Source organism: Lycium ferocissimum, chromosome 9 (genome assembly GCF_029784015.1).
Source record: "Lycium ferocissimum isolate CSIRO_LF1 chromosome 9, AGI_CSIRO_Lferr_CH_V1, whole genome shotgun sequence".
NCBI lineage: Eukaryota > Viridiplantae > Streptophyta > Magnoliopsida > Solanales > Solanaceae > Lycium > Lycium ferocissimum.
Window position 1 is genome coordinate 66,145,916 of NC_081350.1, and position 20,530 is coordinate 66,166,445.

At 38.1% G+C, this 20,530-nt stretch overlaps 1 protein-coding gene across 3 annotated transcripts in view; it reads left to right on the forward strand.

The window, feature by feature from the left end:
• LOC132031497 (valine--tRNA ligase, chloroplastic/mitochondrial 2) overlaps nucleotides 1-20,530 on the forward strand; it is a 35,853-nt gene that overhangs the window by 2,117 nt on the left and 13,206 nt on the right. The window contains exons 4-14 of one of the 3 annotated variants that reach the window (XM_059421484.1): nucleotides 2,706-2,789; nucleotides 3,386-3,480; nucleotides 8,498-8,589; nucleotides 8,906-8,959; nucleotides 16,303-16,355; nucleotides 16,459-16,526; nucleotides 17,737-17,812; nucleotides 18,440-18,523; nucleotides 19,610-19,758; nucleotides 19,850-19,967; nucleotides 20,075-20,191. In XM_059421484.1, coding sequence (XP_059277467.1) covers nucleotides 2,706-2,789; nucleotides 3,386-3,480; nucleotides 8,498-8,589; nucleotides 8,906-8,959; nucleotides 16,303-16,355; nucleotides 16,459-16,526; nucleotides 17,737-17,812; nucleotides 18,440-18,523; nucleotides 19,610-19,758; nucleotides 19,850-19,967; nucleotides 20,075-20,191 — 990 coding nt within the window. Of the gene's footprint in view, nucleotides 1-2,705; nucleotides 2,790-3,385; nucleotides 3,481-8,497; nucleotides 8,590-8,905; nucleotides 8,960-13,603; nucleotides 13,800-16,302; nucleotides 16,356-16,458; nucleotides 16,527-17,736; nucleotides 17,813-18,439; nucleotides 18,524-19,609; nucleotides 19,759-19,849; nucleotides 19,968-20,074; nucleotides 20,192-20,530 lie in introns of those variants that run through there. The other 2 variants (XM_059421485.1, XM_059421486.1) reach the window with 2 other exon arrangements.

A 20,530-nucleotide genomic window follows, 5' to 3' on the forward strand; every position in this document is an offset into this window, starting at 1 on the left:
TAAATCTCACTTGCTACTTTATTTTCGTATTATGGGGCGCAAAGCTAGAAGTAATGTTGCGATAGGTTACACAAAAAAGGCTCTATAATTCAAACTGAATGGATGTGGTGTCTTATCTTTGCGTTATTAAAAATCATTTCTGGAAACTGACTAATTACTAAGGCTATCAGGCATGGATTATTATTTTACAATGCCTTGTCAGGTTTAACATAAATAGTCAATAAAATTATCAAACAACATTTGGTGCTTTGGTTTGTTTGATAAAGAAACAGTGACTTATGCTAAATCGAGGTTCTAGATATTTAAATATACAACAACAACATACCCAGTGTAATCCCACATAAATATGTGAAAGAAATTATCAAATATCAATTAGGTGACTACTGACGGGCTAAGAATCAGTGCTATGTGAATTCTATAGGAAGCCTCAGATTAAAACGTAAAATATGATTAGTTGCTTTATGCTAGACAGATGATGCTATCATAAACCTCAACCAGACTTTAACCCTCTAATTCCCATGCTCACAATGCGTTCTTTTTCGTTTTCCCAGGATGTATTTCTGCCACAATGCTGTATTACATTCTAGTGCAGAGACAAACCATTTGTCTTCAGTATTCTGGAATTTTAATTTTTAGGAAATATGAGGGTTACTAATTTCGTAGTATTAACAAGTGGTTCTAAAAGACAGTAAATCCATAATGATTTTCAACCTTTGAGAATCTTGTTTCCATTTTGGTTGTCAAAGATTTATGAGATTGAATGTTCTAGTGCAATGCGAGTATGACTGAGATTTTTTGAACATATAGAAGACATATAGGGGTTGTAGTACCATAGGATAGTTAATTAATGTTTCACCTTTCCCATGTCTTTGTGCACACGAAGACACTCTTTTCCTGAGGATTTGTCTTTCGGAGATTTCTATGTCTATTTAAAGGGTATACATAGGGTTCGGTGAGTGTTGAATGGTGTAACCATTTTTATCTAAATGTTTAAAATTGTTAGATTACAACACACATTTATTTACTTAATTATGCTTTCAACACGCCCCCTCATGTGTGGCCCTGTGTATTTTTCATTGGCGAAGCACGTTGAATTTTTTATTTGACAATTGAAACGCCCTTTTCCTGCTCTAGTGCCATATTGTAGTGTGTGATCATGTCATCCAAAAGTTTAAGCTATTCCTCCTTTGGTCTTGTCTTCTCACCTTGGTGATTTAGCACATTGCCTCCCCTCGCTGTGGCTTGGCCAACTCCTGGTATCTCCTCGCTCCAATTGGCTTGACGCTATATCGGCATTGCCCCGTCTTAAAGGTTTGGCCCAATTTTGACCTGGCCTCCCCACGCAGTGGCATGGCCAACTTTGGCATCTCCGTCGCCCTAAGTGGCCTCCCCCCGGGTAGCGGTTTGGCCCAATTCTGACCTTGCTTCCCCTTGAAGTGGTTTGGCTCACATTCACATATATGGTGGTTGACTCTGCTGAAGTTTGATACTTGATCTCCCCGCAAGGAAGCTTGCTTTTAAGTCTTTCCTCACGATTGTCCTGACCCACAGGCGCAACTCTCAATTGCTTGGCCTCAGCTTTGCATAGAGCTAACTCTTGGAGATCGCTTTCCCCCATGATGGTAGGTACATAACATATTCGCCCAACGTGGTTGTTGCTGTGACACTTGTGCCAACATCCCCACTAGCCTGGCTTCAGCCTCGTTTGCACACACTGCTTTTCTTTTATGATAGTAGGCACCAAACTTATCCCCACATGGTAGTTTGGGGTCTTACCTTCTGTTCCATTTCAGCCCTTAACATGAATAGACATTTCTCACTGTGCTCCTTGACAAGATTTTTGCCTGCTCTTCCAAGTTTATTGTTCATGGCTCGCTGCTCACCACGACATTGTTTCTTGACCTGGAAACGTGGCCTTTTCTGACCACTCGGCTTATCGACATGTCCCAATTCTCAATTTTAAATTCAGATTGGTCAGAAAGAAATTTTGCGTTACCAATTTCACCTCATTAAGTGGGCCAACAACTTTGTGTGAATGCATAACATGAACCAAACATCTTGAACTGATTATCTGATGCAAATGAACCTTCTTTGCTCGAGTTATGCAAGTACCTGGCACCATACATCCACAATCTCCACCTGACATTTTAGCCAAGTCCATGTCTTGCTGAACAAAGCTGCCAGTCCACTGCTGACAGAATGTGACACATTGAATGATAATCACATCAGAGAAAACAGGTGCTATAGCTACTGATCTGCCTAATCTTACAATATCATCCCAATAGCATAGCATGATGGCTCTCCAACTAACCAAACATGCTTCACTTAATTCCTTCAAAAAATGCATCCACTGCTTAGAAGACATCCCTAAGGATAGGTCAACCAAAAGAGGATGCCTGAAATGTTACCTTTTCAACCAAAAAAAAAAAAAAAAAAAAAAAAAAAAAAAAGTCTTCTTGGATTATCTTGTCACACAATTTAATGGGGAGGTCTGCATACACTCTACCTTCCCCAGACCCCACTATGTGGGATTTCACTAGGTATGTTGTTGTACGATTAATGGGGAGGGATCGCACAATGTTGTTCTTGATTACTATTGGTCTATTACTTTTCATATTTCAGCTCACAAAGTGATCATTTTATCTGTTAGTTGATATATCTCAGATTTTCTAAATTACTTCATTTCCATCGTTCTTCTATGTCAGGATATCATGATACGATATAACCGTATGAAGGGAAGACCTACCCTTTGGCTTCCTGGAACAGATCATGCTGGTATTGCAACTCAGGTTCCCTCTACATCCAGAAGCTTATTATTTTTACTTAACTGCATCTTGTTTGAGATTTGATCTTATATTGCTTGCCATCCATTCATAATTTTGTCTTGGTTTCATCCAATTTTGATGAAAATTCTTACTTTCATGGACCATTTTGGGTATGCAAGAACTTTCGCTGCGAGCTAGTTGAGTTTGAGCTGTTTTCCAGTGTAATCTTTGTGCAAATGCACATAGAATGGACGTTATTTTTGCTTGTTTTGGTGCACAGAACTGTGGTCGCCAATATGAGAAATCTACTTTTGAAACTTCAGATGCTGATATTAGTTACATAGTGTTGATGTTTAGTAAGGTGTTCCATCATTTACTTCCTCAAATGTATCTACAGTTTCTTTCTCTGCGGTAGGTAATATGTTGGTGGTCCTTTTTCGTTCTCAAACTTGTGGCAGTACTTTATCTTGTTGTGTAAGTGGCGCCACTTGTCAATTATCCTTTTTATTTTTAAAAATGTGCTCGTTTTCCATAATGATCTTAACTATCAAAAATTGTTATTTTTGCTTGGGTGTGCAAAACTGAATACCTCTTATCTTTTTGTTTTCCCTGTTTTCTAGTTGGTTGTGGAGAGAATGCTAGCTGCAGAAGGAGTAAAAAGGGCTGATTTGGGTAGAGACGAGTTTACAAAACGAGTATGGGAATGGAAACAGAAGTATATCTGCTCATTCTTATTTAAGCTACTTATTTAGTAAATTCTGCATTGCTACATGATTTATGGTCATAAAACTGTTTCTCATATCCGCTAACCGATCAAAAAAGAAATAGATTTTTTTTCACCTACATGTTATTTTCCTAGGGATCTCTCAAGCTACCAGTGAACCTTTATCTATTCATTTTTTCAATGAAATAATGATAATTTTATTAAAAACATCCAGAAGATGCAGAAAGTTCTTTTACCTATTCGTTTAGATAATTACACATATTTTGTTGAATGATTACCATTCTGGCTATCAGCAAACCCTCACAAGTAAGAAAGATAGTATAAAATGAAAAGAAGAATAACAAGCACCATGAAAAGTTGAAGCAGCAAAATCTTCTTCTTCTTTTTCTTCTTTGATAAGTACCATAATTACCTTGTTAGATAGAGTACTCCTGTTGGCATCTAATATTCAATCTCCCAGTACTAACATCCTCCTCTCCACTAACATGAATATTTTAATTTCTAATTAGAAAAATAACAAACACCATGAAAAGGTAAAGTACCAAGATCTTCTTCTTTGATAAGTACCATAATTTCCTTGTTCGATAGAGTAATCCAGCTGGCCTCTATTATTCAATGTCCCAGTAGTAACAACCTCCTCTCTACTAACGTGAATATTTTAATTTCTAATTAGAAAAAGATGAAATGAAAAAAAAAAATGATTTCTGCATGTTCTGTAACCATTGAACAGTAGAGTAGTAACAGGAATATTTCCCATGAGAATTTTAAGCATAGAAATTTCCTTATTACTCTTTATTTTGTTAATATGTCAATGAGTTGAGCTTTGTTCTAAGTAGTGTTGAAGACCTAGAAAAATATAAACATATAAGACACACTCCTACCTATGAAATAAAATAGGAACTTGTAACACTAATTTAGTTCTTGGATGAAAAGAGCTTCTTTTCTTATGCTCCGTCGGTTCTACACCTTTCTATGTTTCGAAACAATTTATCTTTAAACTTGTCATTTTTATCCTTAATGATATGCTCTTATAGCCATACAAAAGAGACTGTAAGTTCCAAAGTCTTTTTTTTCCTTAAACTCTGTGCACAGTGCCACATAAAATCAAACAGGAGGAGTAATTTTTTTTTTTTTATCTCAACCCAAGTTTATGCTTCTGGGATCTTTCATGGTTCCTATACATAGGTGGCAGTCCCAAATCTTCTAATTTGCGTGTTATGCTCACCTATATTGGGACCGAGGCTGATGAGGTGTTTTTTCTCGATGAGATAAATAATTTATTGATGTGGTGAGTCTTTTTGTCTGTTAAGTTGTATACAAAAGGGGGACCTACATAGAATATGATTGTCTACAAACAATACCCAATTATTGATGTTGCTTGGGACTTCATGGGTGCCCCAAAAGCCTACTAAAACAAAAGATTTGTTGAATATAATATATACAAAAATAGGCGTTCATCTCTTCAAATGCCCTCCTTTTCCTTTGTATCAAAAGTATCTCATGTGGTTGGAGGAGTAACATCCCATGATCATCTTCTTTTCATCCTCCATCTGATGGCCCCAATCCCCATTGAACAACTAGTCCGAATTCGTAGTTAATATCAGTCACACAAGGAGGTGTCCGAATCTAACCCTAATGGAGCAGATTTGGGGATTTGAGAAAGGGACCATTTCCATGAAGAGAGAAGGTGGAAATAAGGAAATAAAAATAAAGGTGGGGTCGGGTGAAAGTTTAAACGATTCAGTCAGACGAGGGGGTGTGTGGGCCGGGTAACTCTAGTTGCCTTAGGATAAGAACATGTGTCGAGATCTTGTACTAATTCACTTATTAATCAGCTAATTGGGGGCTCCAGTTAAATTGAGGGCATATTTGGACCAACTGTTGAATGGTAATTAAGGATATATTTGGACCAACTATTGAACGTTAAGGGCATGTGAGCTAACTATTAAAGAAGGGTATATCTGCTCAATTTTTGCATACTTTAAGGTCATAATTGGCCCTTCTCCGTAATAAGAAATTATATTTCATCTCTTCAACAAGTTAAGTTCATCTCTTCAACAAGTTAAGTTAGATCAGACAATTATTCGTCTCTTCAAACTAGTTCAGGTTGGTTATATGAATCCTTGTATCCACTTCGCTCTATTCAGATCCATCCTTTCCAGTACTAAATAATTTGTCTTTAAGGAAAATTAGGGGCTGCGTAAGATAAAGTGATAGCTCCATGGGCAAGGATGGCGCTATAGAAGCCCTAAGAAGATCATCGTCAAGGTCACAAGCTAAGGAGATGCAAGCCAAGGTTGCTGGGCTTCAATTGGAAATCAAACAGATGCTGATCGTGGAAGAAAAGCCCAAGAACGAGTCCAAGAATTATGCAGAAGAATGGGCTAAATACTAAACATATTTCATGATCCAAGTCCAAGCTCAAGAGGAGGAAGATTGGGCCCCACATGGAGCCCAAAAGAGCTTAAATTCAAGCCCATGGGGTTGAAGTTTTTGCCCAGAAAGGAATTAAATCCAACCCAAATTGGGTTGGAGAAAGTCACACGTACAAAGTGATTTTTTGGGCAACCTTCTCCTTATTCTATTAGGGAAGAAGTTTGCCAATTATTTTACATGCTTTCCTAGTTTAATCCTAATTAGGTTTTAGTATTTAATTATTTCCATAAAAGTAGATTCTAATCCCATTCTATTTGGGATAAGTTTCCCCTATATATAGGGGTGGATTTTGTTATTTTCATTAGACAAATATTATTATTATTGAGAGTTTCTCTACTTTACACCTTTGTGTGTGGCTACTTTGGATTTATCTTGCAACCTTATAAGAACGATTCTTTTTAAGAGGTAAGATTAATTCGTACTTGATATCTTTGGTTCTTATTCGTAAATTAAAGGAGGTAATTAGTCTTATACTAATTATTGTCTCTAATTTCTTCGAAATAGGGGTCTAGATCACCTTTTGATATAAGTTCTTGAATTGACTCTATTAGTATCTTAATTAGTCTTAATCCGCTAATTTTGAATACTAAGACCAATTAGGGTTCTTATCACTTAATCTTGAAATTTGGGGATTTTATTCTTGAATTTTGCCTATCTTTATATTCTTGTCTTTAATCTTCATACTTTCGCTTCCGCATTATAATCTTGTTTTGTTCAAGTAACCCAATTCTTATCATAAAGTTTCCCTAATTCTGACACAACCGTATGCGGACACCCTCATCAAACACCACACCTAATGTAACTAGTTGGCACTGTCCATTTGAACCCTTTGCTCCCATTCTGTTGCATTCTCAACTAAGAACGCATATTGGCGTTTTGAATTAACTCAATCTCCATTTGATTTTAGGTATACAGTATAAAATGGTGGAACTAGGATTTTCATTAAGGGTTGTCAAAATATAAATACTTAAACAGGCCCTCAAACTTGGCTTCAGCTGGCAAATATGCCCTCCAACTTTGGTTGTGCACAAGTAGGCACCTCAACTTGTCTCCACTTTGTCATTTTAACACTCCAACTTACAAAATGATCATCTAGACCCCTCCAAAATTTATGTGCTACGTCAGCATTTGAGTTTACGTGTTCAACTTTATACAAGTTGAGGTGCCTGCTTGTGCACCCCCAAAGTTGGAGGGCATACTTGCCAGCTAAGGCCAAGTTTGAGGGTCTGTTTACGTATTATGCCAATACACGAAAAAACAAACAAAATAAATTTGACTAATGAAAGCAGTATGCACACAAAGAAAATTATACATAATCGGTCATATGTAAACAAAACAAGCAATTATAATACATCTAAAGTATGAAAAAGACAAGGTCAGAAACATATAAAATAAATTACTTAGCATTCTGAAAGTAAAACAGCACCTACTCAACTTCTTAAGACATTCTTTGATGTTATATTGGCTAAGATGATTCTTACTTCCTTTATAGCCCACATGTCCATGGTTAATTTTGCAGAAACAAATTTTTTATTCCCATTTATAGTACTACTCAATCATCAAATTTTTAAGAATTAAAGGTGAAAATGAAGGCTTTGGGTTATACACCAGATTTGGGATATGTTTTGACATGTGGAGATTGAACTAGCACCTTTTAGCAGCTACTTAGGGGAGTCAACATATGAAAGTACAATGTTACAAAAAATTCGGGGAATGACTTGGGAGAAAGAGTCTTCAGGATGAGAGCTTTGTCTTGAGGAACGTCTCATTAATAAGAACTTTTGGTGCTAGTAGTACTTGAATTCCCAAATTCTAAAAGCTAATCTTTTATTGGAGACTTGTCTTTATGTTATGAGTCATAGCAGAGAGGTTAGTTTTTTTTCTACAAAATGAACTATTTTCCACCTCCTCTACTACGAGAATTAATACAGGCGATGGAGGTATTATTTTCAAAAATTTATAATTCTATCGCGACCAGAGACCGAACACACGACCTTAGAGAATTTATGCAGCCCCTTTACCGTTGCACTAAACCATTGACGTTGTCAAGAGGTGTCAACACGAGTATATATACGTATAAAACCAAAATTTGACCTATCTAAACAATGTAATTTTCCGGCGAAGGGGTGTCGCTTGACACCCCTCGGGCAAGGGTAGCTCCGCATCCGACGGTATACCTAATCTTCTTTTACATTCTTCAATTATCAGAAGAAGTTGCTCCTATGTAGCAATGCATTAGGTAGGATATGGCGGAAAAATTGGGTCCAACCTTCTCTAATTTTATCTAATATGTTTGTAATTTGCACCTGTATTTAATCTTGTATGGCTGGCTTCAAAATTTTAGGATCACATGCTCTCCTTTTACAGGAAAGAGACCATGGTGATTATCTTTCTACGGTGTTGCAGTATGCTATCATTCTTTGGATTCAATGCATATCTTCCTATCTCTAATATATCAGATCTTTTCTTTTTTCCTTTTAAGGATATATTGTCCTTGTTCATCTTTCCAATTTGCTTTTTCAGTATTTCTTTTCAATCAAAGAAGAAAGGCTTATTCCCTTTTATTACTTAGGTATGGTGGAACAATTACTAACCAGATAAAGAGACTTGGTGCTTCATGTGATTGGACCAGAGAACGTTTTACCTTTGATGAACAGCTGAGTAGTAAGATCACCTTCCATTCAGTAAAAGTCCCATCAACTCTGTGGTGCGAACTTGTCTAAAGAATACGGATATCAACTCTTTAGGATAGCAAGCTATGAATTCTCTAAGTGGCTCCTCATCTTAGTTTGTCATCCTACATACTGTTTTTTCGAAAATAGTTTATTGCATGAAAATGTACCTGGTCCTGCATCCAGATATAGATGACGTTAATACTGGTCCACTGATAAATATTGTATTATTTCTTTTTTGTCATATATATACATATATCATCCATTTGCATAACAGGAATCTAATTTTAAAAATGCAATTGTTGCAGGAGCGGTAGTTGAAGCATTTATAAGGCTTCATGAGAAAGGGTTAATTTATCAGGGTACATACTACTCCCTTTCCAAAAGTTCGTATGATTTTTTTAAGTAAAAGATAGAGACTGTTGCTTAATTAAATGAGCTATTCTGGCAAACTCTATTGCCTTGAAGAAAGTAGACTTACCTTGAGAACTTCTTGATTTTCATTTTCCCAAGAGTAGTACTGCCTCTTTCTATACTATGTTTTGGGTTTCATGTTTTTCTTTTGGTTGAGGTGGGTGGGGGAGAGAATATGTAGTAGCTCCTCCGGGATAGATTATATTTTTCCTTTTATTTGCTTTTGGCTTGTCTTTTGAATAGATCTCGTGTTTTTGATGACAACCAAAAGTTAATCATTCCAATGATGAAGTTACTTTGCGAACAGCAAAATTAGTCTCTTGGCTACAAGAAAGATAAAGGATGTGGGGTGCTAACTTCTAGGGTATATGCATGATGCAAAATGAACATATAATTTCTGCTTGGTTGCATTGATCAAAATTGTTTAATCCTTTTATAGGCTTTCCTAATTATTGTTGCTAAATGATAATTCCACTCAGAAGATCAAGATGAATTGCCTTAGTTTTTTTTTTTTTTTTAAATTTTGGGTGTAAACAAGATATTGTTAGTGATGTAGGCGACCTAGTAGATCTGATAGGCAACTGTTAATGTTTTAGATCTTCAGCCACTGGCTGATCCCTTTTTTGGCTCCTCTTGGAGCTTTTAACTACAGCTCTTAGCAGCATTGATGCTGATCCTTTGGACTTCAATACAAATTATTACCTTTCTCAGAAAGAAACTATTGTTGCTAAAGGATAGCTGTGGGTGGAGACGGCTTCAACATTCTGCAGCATACACAATTGTTAAGCATTTTTTTTTTTTTTTTTGAACAGGTAACAACTTTGTATTATAGACCAGTACTTAGATAGTACTGAAAACCCCTTTACAAAAGAAAAAAGAAAACTAAGAAGCTAAGAAAGTAAAATCCTAACATGAGGGATTCTTTGTACACCAAAAACAAAATAGCAACATACAGTCTTGCTTGATCGTCTTGCTTGATCTTCTGTAGAGTGCTACTTCTATCCTCAAAACATCTGGAGTTCCTTTCTTTCCAGATTGTCCACCATATGCAAGCTGGAATGATCCTCCAGTAGCTTCTATTCCTGGCCCCAATCCCAACCTCCTCCCAGCTAGAAAGAGTGTCAACAATCTTGCTAGGCATTGTCCAAGAGATGCCTCTGAGATTGATAAAAATCTTCCATAGCTGATCAGTAATTCTGCAATGTAAAAACAGATGCCCCACTGTCTCGGCTGCTTCCCCACATAAGCAACAATTTGAAACTAATGTAATCCTTCTCTTTCTTAGGTTTTCATGTGTCAAAACAGCTTCTTTGGCTAGCAACCATGTAAAGCATGCAACCTTAAGAGGTATCTTAACTTTCCAGATTTGTCTCCATGGCCAGTTAGAGTTTTGTGGCTCAGTCATGTTCATGATCTTATAGCCTGAACTCACTTTGTAGTGCCCCTTGTTATGCCCAGTCCACCACAAACAGTCCACCCCATCCTTCAGCCCTTGGAAAGACTACAAATGTTTATAAAGCTCAACTAGTCTAGGTATTTCCCAGTCATTCAACATTCTTCTTAAGATCAACTCCCAGCCTTGAGGTGACCACATTTCAGCCACTGTTTTGTTCTGATGCTGTGCCAGAGCAAACATATCAGGAAATAACTCCTCCAAACTTCTGTTTCCCAACCACCTATCCTTCCAGAAAATTGTTTTGTTGCCATTATATACTCTGATAACAGAGTGGCTCTTTAAAAAAGGCCACCATGCTCTGATCGTCTCCAGACAGTTACACCATATGGTTTATTTACCTCCTTAGTAGCCCAAAAATCCAGCTCCCCATGCTTCAATTTGATCACTTTTCCCCATCAAGATTGTGAGTCTTGAGCATACCTCCACAGCCACTTCAAATTTAAAGCCTTACTTTGATTCTTCAAATTTTTGATACCAAGACCACCTTGTTTTTTACTACTGATCAGAACTTTCCACTTAACCAAATGATAACTTTTCCTTTCCTTGTTTCCTTGCCAGAAGAAGGACCTTTTGAGCTTGTCCAGTCTTTGGACTACACTTGAGGGGATAGGAAATAAGGATAACATATATGTTGGAAGAGCATCAAGAACTGCATTGATCAGAGTGAGCCTGCCTCCCAATGACAAATATTGTGCTTTCCATCTAGACTACTTCTCACACTTTTCCGGAACTGCATCTTAAATGTTCTTTGACCTTGATTTAGCACCCAATGGCATCCCAAGATAGACAGTGGGTAAAGAACCTACTTCACCTCCCAAGATTGTGGCCAGAAGCTCAATATTAGGGACTGAATTGATGGGATATATATGGCTTTTCCCCCAGTTGATGTGAAGCCCTGAGATGCCTTCAAATAGTACCAGAATTACTCTCAAATATTTTAGTTGTTCCTCATTTGCCTCACAAAAAATCAGAGTGTCATCCGCATATTGGAGATGAGTCACCTCCAAACTCCTCTCACTGTTTGTGGAAACCTCAAAACTGTGATCCATCCATTTACTTTTGCTGTTTTGATCATGTTGTTTAAACCCTCCATAGCTAGAATGAATAGAAACGGGGATAGGGGATCCCCTTGCCTAATTCCTCTTTGAGCATCAAAGAAGCCTTCAGGGGCTCCATTAACTAGGACAGAGAATTTCACATTAGATATACAGAACCTGATCCATTTGATCCATTTCTCCCCAAAACCCATTTGCCTGAGGATTCTAAGTAGAAACTCCCAGTTAACATGATCATATGCTTTCTCAATATCCAACTTACACAAAATGCCAGGCTTATTTTGTGATATTCTTGAATCTACTGCTTCATTAGCAATCAATACAACATCCATGATTTGTCTTCCTCTGATGAAAGCCATCTGTTGAGAATCTATAAGCTTATCCACCACCTCTTTTAACCTCTCAGTGAGTACCTTAGACAAAAGCTTATAGAAACTACCTATCAAGCTTATAGGTCTGAAATCTTTCAGTTCCTTTGCCCCTGTCTTCTTGGGAATTAATGCAATATAAGTAGCATTGAAGCTCTTCTCAAACATGTCTTGGTCATGAAAATTGTGAAAAGCCTCCATGATGTCTTGTTTCAGGATTTCCCAACATGTGATAAAGAATTCCCTGGTGTATCCATCAGGGCCAGGAGCTTTATCAGCAGCACACTTTTTCAAGCAATTATACACTTCTTGTTCCTCAAATCTGGCTTGTAAATTGTTCTTTTCTGATTCTGTTACTGAGGACAGTTAATCTGATTTCCAGCAGGCCTCCAGTTCTCTGTCTCAGTGTAGAGCTTCTTGTAATATAGTATGATCTCCTCCTTAACCCTTTCAGGCTCCACAACGGTTTCCCCTTGCACTTCCAGATGGTCAATAAAATTGTTTCTCTTATGAGCATTGGCTGAATTGTGAAAGAACTTTGTGTTGTTGTCCCCTTCTTTCAACCATAGGGTCCTGGATCTTTGTCTCCATGCAATTTCCTCATTTTTGAGAAGTCCTCATACTCCATAGCTATTGCTGCCTTCCTGATTGATTCCTCTTCTATCAATGCTCTGCTATCCAGTAATGAGTCCAAACTTGCCATTTGACTTAGCAATTTAGACCTTTGAATGTTCAGGTTCCCTTGTTCATTTCTGCTCCATTCTTTTAGCTTGCCTTTTAGGGCTTTCAGTTTGCAAGCTAAAAATGTAATCCGGCCTCTCATAGAACACAAAAGAATTCCACCAAGCACTGATTCTATCAACAAAACCTTCAGTATTTAGCCACCAATTTTCGAACTTGAAATATGATTTTTTGTGTTCCCAAGCTCCACAAAAGAGAGCAATTGGAACATGGTCAGAGGTCAGCCTTTGAAGAGTTGCTTGCTTCATCTTACTGAAATGATCATTCCAATCGGATGAGAATAAGATCCTGTCTATTCTAGAGGCTGTGGTGTGAGTATCACCTCTGAACCGGGTGTAAGTACCCCCTTCCAGGTGTAAATCAATAAGCTCCAAGTCTTCTATGAGATCTGAAAATTCTACCATGGCTGAAGATCTTCTCTGACAATTCCTCTTTTCAGAAAGAAACCCACAAACATTAAAATCACCACAAACTGCCCAAGGCCCCTCCAGAAGTCCTCTAACAGCCCCCAATTCATCCCATACAGCTCTCCTTTCCACCTTACAGTTTGGATCATAGACCCCAGATATATGGCAATTAAAATTCTGAAGCACACCCTCAAACTTGCAAGTTAAAGTGTAAACACCCATTTGAAGAACCTCCCCCTTCCAAACTCTACCATCCCATAAGCATAATAATTCCCCCTCTAGTACCCTTGCTTCTAGGCAAGCATATCTTACCCATCTCCCCTCCCCCCCCCCCCCAAATGATCTACAAGGCTCTTTACAATGTCTGCTCTCCAATGATCTACAAGGCTCTTTACCATCCTTCTTTTCCCCACATCGTTTAATCCCTTTACATTCCATGACACAAGATTGAGCTTCATTACTTAAGACTATGTTTTCCCTTTCCCTTTGTTCCTGCTCCCATTACTTTTGAATTTAACATCAAAATCAATTAATTTCTTTAACTCCTGTGATCCTCTGGCTCTGGATTTTTTGAATTTCCATGGCAGACCTTCTAGCTTGCCTGCACTCATCAATTTGCATAAGAAGTTCTCGGGCTTCTTCTTCATGTCCCTTGAAGTCAGTGCCAAAAATCTTGCCTAGCTTGATAATATGTTGGCGAACCCAAACAGTCGTAACTCTCTCCTTGTCAATAGCAGGAATTTCTTGCTCTGTTAGAATAGGTACGGCCTCTTCCACTTCCACATCCCATAACTCCCCATTAATGCTTGAATCGAGATTTTCCAACTGCTGTTCTTTGTGGAAATCAAGAATCCCCTCCTCCTCTTCCACCATATTTTCCCCCTCTGCCCTTGTCAATTGTATGTCTGCTTCCTTCTCTCTTTCTGAAACTCGTAAACAATTAGGAGTCTTTGCATGCATGTACTCCTCTGTTTCAGCCGTAAGTAACAAGCCTTGTGGGTTTTCTGAAGAGGATGTTCTGTGTGCAGCTAATTCCTCAAAAATAATGTCTCTTTTTATTTTCAGATTGGTCTGGGAATTTAAGTCATTAAAGATGACTTGGGCCGAATCTGGCCCACTGAAGTTGCTGGACTGACCCAACTGCTTATTAATGTTTTCTGAATAGGTCACCTGCCTCTCACGTGCTTCTTCAGCATTGTTTAAAAATTCTGCAACACCCACGTGACTGCAGGTTCTCCAGTCAACAGCTGTCATAGAGCAGACTTGGTTAATAACCTCGTACGTGGCTTTGGACCTCTGGATATTAACCTGCTCTTGTACTCTTCTTTGATCAATGATCTCTACAGCAGCTGCCTGAACCCTAGCCAGTTCTTTGGCCGGAATCTTCTCAAATATTGTATTTCTCTCAACTCAGATCGGGATTATGAAATTGTATCCCCCCCTAGAGACGGTGACCTCACTGGGTATGCATCGAGCCTCACCTTCGACTTCAATTCGAGCCCATTTTAGGCGGGTTTTCAATTCAGTTGCTTCTTCTGTCTTCTTCCACCCTCCACACTTGTCGTCGATTTCTTTGAATGTGTCGTGTGACCATAAATGGAGTGGCAGCCCTACTGCTCTGATTCAGGTCGAAATTTTCTTCTGTTGGACTGGTATACAGCCAACAAAAGGGTTCCACCACTCTAGCTTGATCTTGAAATTTTTCCAAACCCATTCCCCTTGTAAAATCTGCTCGGCCATGTTCCTATTTGGGAACTCGAAAAGGAACAAATGTCCAGCCATCTCGTAGATATTTTTTTTGATTAAGCACCGGGTGTCCGAGTCTCTTTGAGCCCCGACTAATCCCGGGGGTGCACAGGCCCTCGGCAAGGAGTTTCCCGCAAGTGCACCACGGGTAATTCGGGTTTCCCCAGTCCGATGGCCCTCGAAATTGTTTGCACCAGTGGTTTCGAACTTGAGACCTTGAAAGGGAGCACCCCAAGGCTCAAGTCAATTGCCACCAGGCCTTGAAAGGAGTTCAGCCATCTCGTAGATATTAACCCCGAAAGCTTTCTTCCAGTGGAAGATGCCCACCTTCTAATATCTGAAAGGGTGGGGGTTTCCTTTTCCCCAAAGAAACCAGTTATGCATCTTCCCAATATACCCTCTTCATTAACTATGCTATCCTTTGTTGTTGATTGGGGTTGCCATTTACTGTCTTCAACAACCTTTGCGTACGGAAAATCTTTGTTAGTCAGTTTGGGGGGATGCCTGACTGTTGGTTGAGGAGAGAAATTAATGAATCTTTCAATCTTATGAGCTATATCTCTCCGGCCTGCATTGATGGCTAGTTGAGGTACAATAATAACTGATCTTGCTTCACCTTTGAGGGACAAAATGCTCATGTATCTGCCATGTTCATTGTACTTCCTAGTACCAAAGAAGTCAGCCACCTGATCTTTTGTCCTTCATCTCCTCACCAACTTTTTTTTGGTCATTTGAAGCTTCCTTGAAGGTGAAGCATACCCACTCCATGATCTTCTTGCTCAAAGTTATCCTTCTCAACCTGTTCCTGCTTCTTTCCACCCAGTCGAACCAGATGGTATTGCCTGATATACACCTAGTGATGTCAAATGACTTGAAACCAGCATTGAAATAAATTCTGTTCTCCTCCATGCTACTTTAAGATCAGAACTGAAAAAGACGACTAAAAAAATAGGGATTTTGGCAATAATCACAGTGGGTGACTATTGTTGGCTTGAAACAAAGGTCTAATTCCGGTATTCCTTGCCGGAAAAGTGAGCTTCTGCAATCCTAGAAAGTAGGAGAGAGAAAATCCTTGGTAAATGTGCCCGGGAGCATGAAACTGATCTTTACAATTGTTAAGCATTTTTTTTTTTTTTTGTTGAATGTTGACGATTTAATATATCCTTGTTCCTCTAATTTTATTTGATCTTAAAAGCAAAAATGTTTCACTGTAGCACTCACGTGAAATACTTCTGCATATAGTTAGTTAAAAAGTATTTGGAGCTTCCTTTAGAAGCCTGAACCTGGATGACATGCGTATCTAACTTATGGACTGACATTTCATTGGATCTCTTGACATGGCAAAAGTAGAGCTGTTGATAGATCCTTCAGAGTGAAACGGCATTTGAACTGCACCTTTTTGATCAAATACTGGACTTAAACCAACGATAGGCTTTCTGCAAGATGCTTAAACCTAAATGTTCTTCTGGATGCCAACTTTCACCTAAACTCATTACCTGTCACATTGGAAATTTGCAGGTTCTTATATGGTTAATTGGTCTCCTAATTTGCAGACTGCAGTTTCAGACTTGGTATGCTATTTATGCAGTTGGAAATACTTTGCATCTTTTATGATTCTCTTGTTAATTAGTGGTTAAATCTCATTGGTTAATGTGAATTGCTTTTCCACCTCAGGAAGTAGAGTATTCTGAAGAACCTGGTGCACTTTATTACATCAAGTATCGTGTTGCTGGAGGTTCAAAGTAAAGATACACTTGCAGCTAATCACTTGTATTTTCTTCTTGACCTTAATTTAATGTTTTAAACTACTCCCTCCCTTCCAATTTATGTGACATAGTGTGAATAGGCATGGGATTTAAGAAAGAAATCAAGGCTTTTAAAAGTTGTGGTCTTAAACATAGCAAAACATCTGTGTGGCTATAAAACTTTGAAACTTGTGGCCTTAAACATATCATAATATTTGTGTCTCGTTAAGGGTAAAATTAGAAGTATATCATTCTCTCTGAAACAAACTAATAAGAAAAGTATGTCACATAAACTGAAACGGGGGGAGCATTATCATTGAAATGGTAGTATGAAAATGGGACTTTCACCACTCAAGTAGCTTCAGTTATCTTTATACTTTTGGTCTTGCTGCTAAGAAGGGTTTTCTTTTCCAAAATAAATTGCTTCAATCCATGTCCTAGCTTTGTTTGTCGGAACCGCAATCAAATCTAGCTAGTTTACTTAAAAGAAATTGGCATGATCAAGCCTCTTTTGGTTTTGACGTAATATACTTTTGCATTTCGTAAAACTATTATATGATGTTTGGTTGACTAAAACTAAGCAAGGAAATATTTTACAGCAAGTACGGAAACTACTTATATCCTTTTTTGGGGGCATCTCCACGCTATTCTTACTTTATGTCATTTGCTTCTATCAACATGGGAACATCATTCCCAGTATGAGCTACTTATTATCATCATTCAAACAGCAAGCAGATGCCAGTGCCACAACCAGTTAAACTCGGTAGAACGTTCTATGAAATGGCTCTCTGCTGTATAACATTTTCCACTAAAGTTTTCAGAATTTATGTTGTAAATGGCTCTCCTGTATAATGTTTTCCAGTGAAGTTTTCAGAACTTTATGTTGTAAATAGGTATGCACTCTAGTCAGACCCAAGTGAAAATGCTGTTTCGCTTGATGTATCTTTTGCTCACCAGATATAAGAAAAGTCAACACGCTTTTAAGGTTATTGGTAGCGTGCTTTTCAATTTATAACTGCTTACTGCGAGCCTTAATTGTAGCTAGATTTTAATTTCTTATCAGCCAAGCTCTCTGCTTATTTTCTTTACTCTTGGGCTTCGGCTATTTGCCATTCGGTGTGGCTTATAAAAGGCTTATACTGTTAGTTGCCTTCTACCAATGTAATTTGGTTATCTAATTATTATTTTCTTAAATTTTTTGGGGCAGGAGTGACTTTTTGACAATTGCGACCACACGCCCAGAGACTTTATTTGGTGATACTGCCATTGCTGTTAATCCTCAGGTATATCGCCCTGAACTTTATCTAATAAAAAATCGGTCTTTTCAGAAGAGGGCAAAAATTTTATTTGACAAGATTTGATTAAAAATGGATTTTATTAATTTATTTGATATTAGACGAAATTATTAAAGTAATGGGCTTCATAGAGAAAACATTACATGTTTAAAATTTGTATGGGCGATCTCGGTTATCAAAATAATAGAACATTCAAAATTATCGGCCATCATTTGATTTGTATATAACTTTCACAACTTTCAAGAAACCAAAATTCATTAACCGTACTTTTGATAACTGAGTTTTGTTTTCTTTCTCAAAAAAAGATAACCCATGACCTATAGGTCACACAGGGATAGCTTTATCGTTGCTCCAAGGTTCCCCTTCTGCTGGCCAAATGATTTATTGTGAAAAAAAAAAAAAAATGAACAGAAGTGGTGTTTTGCTTACCGTTTATCTTGTCGCATCGTATGTCTTCATGTCGTCTATGAAGATTTTGAGTCAAGTGAAGTTGGTAGTTTTTCTTGTTTCTTGTATTACACGTTCTCTATTGATAGGTTTAACTGATTTCGCAGGGAAACTGAATCCCTTTCCATGTGAATCTGTAGTTGATATATTATTGATGCTGTTTTGCAGGATGAACGTTATTCTAAGTATATAGGAAAGCAGGCTATTGTGCCATTGACATTTGGTCGCCATGTGCCAATTATCTCTGATAAGGTAGGGAAAAGTTTTTGCTTCTGTAGTCAGACTAAGTGCAAGCATGACTTCGCTTAGAGCTGAAAGTATATGAAGTGATATCTAATGCTAGATGCATTGTCACCTAGAGGAATGAGTCGCAAAGTTGTAATCTTGTCAACCTATACATAGTAACTGATCCTCTGAAATTTGACTCAAGAACTGATGCCCAAGCCGTACAAGTGCCTATCCTCCTTTGACCCTCTCTCATGTTAATTCTTTTTCGCCTATTCTGTTATCTACTCTCCTCCATGCTTACCTTTCTCGTACTTCTTTTTGGATGCGAACGAGTCATACAGAGTTTTGATGGCTTGTGATAGAGACTTTATTTCGCAATCAGTTGTACAATAGTTTACAAAGGGGTTTAATCTCCTGGATACGCCACTTTTTGTCTTAAAGTGTTGGATTAGATAATCAGATTCTTCCAATGTTATCAGGACCGAATTTCGGTAAGCTTGTAATCTTTCTTACCTGTTCTATTGCTTTGGGCTTCCTCTTTTAACTCAACTTATTGAGCCATTAACTCTACTCGAGACATACTCTGTAGCCTGCTGAGCATTCTCTTTCTGCTCAAGGCTCACTTTTCAACCTATTGAGCTTGCTCTCCGTCCTTTAGACCCCCGTCTTATCTGGATGTACCTGATGAGTCCACACCCTCTGCTCCAGTACCGCTCTTCCTGTTGCCGATGAGTCCACACCCTCTGCTCCAGTACCGCTCTTCCTGTTGAACTTCTTCGGTCTTCTTAAAAGGAAAAAAAGAAGGAAAAAGTCTTCAGTTCACATGTAAACCCTGGAGCGTGTTTACATGTACGAGTGGACGTTATGGAACCTATCTCACATTGGTTGTATAATGGGTTTCTAAAGTAGTTTATATATCCTGGGCTTAGATTATTTCTCCGCTTAGCTCTTCCAGTGTGGATGGTTTAGATGCTCGGGTGGCAATTTTTCCTGTAAAAGTAAAGAATATTTTGATAATTAACTGTACATTTTTATGTTGAAACATGAGGTTGCTTTTTGAAGAATTGTAAGGCTGTCAAAGGAGTTTGGCTGATGCATGATTTCTAACAGTATGTCGACAAAGACTTTGGAACTGGTGTATTGAAGATAAGTCCTGGACATGATCACAATGATTACCTTCTCGCTCGCAAGCTTGGTCTTCCTATACTTAATGTGATGAATAAAGATGGGACTCTAAATGAGGTGGCTGGGTTATATGCGTAAGTAATAAGCTACTACCTATTGTTGTAGCACTGTTGGCTTTTGAAATATTATATATTGTTTTTGGATATGATTATTCCACTTGTGCAGTGGCCTTGACCGGTTTGAGGCAAGAAAGAAACTTTGGTCAGATCTTGAGGAGACAGGCTTGGCTGTAAAGAAAGAGGCTCATACGTCACGAGTTCCTAGATCACAGCGTGGTGGAGAAGTGTGACTCTTATGTTTTGCTCTTTATTTTCTTGGAAGTGATAAAGAAGAAAGAATTCCTTTATCCAGGCTTTGTTCTCAGTTCTAACTTTACTTTTTCTTCTTCAGATTATAGAACCTCTAGTTAGTAAGCAATGGTTTGTCACAATGGAGCCTTTGGCTGAGAGGGCACTTGAAGCAGTTTCAAAAGGAGAATTGACTATTATGCCTGAAAGATTTGAGAAGGTATGTAAATCATACTGGTAACTGTCTTGCTTCATACAACAACAACAACAACAACAACATACCCAGTGTAATCGCACAAGTGGGGTCTGGGGAGGGTGGTGTGTATGCAGCCTTACCCCTACCCTGTGAAGGTAGAGAGGCTGTTTCTGATAGAACTGTCTTGCTTCATATGGCTCAAAATCATTTACTTTTCATCCTTTTGTTGTAAACTCTTCTCTGTTTTTACGTTCACTGTTTGAGTTTCTTAAGCTTCTAAAAATGCTATGTTGCCTCACATTCAACTTGAGGACTCCTCTGCTTTTCAATTCTCTGTAATATTACTGATGAAAACGTTGTTGC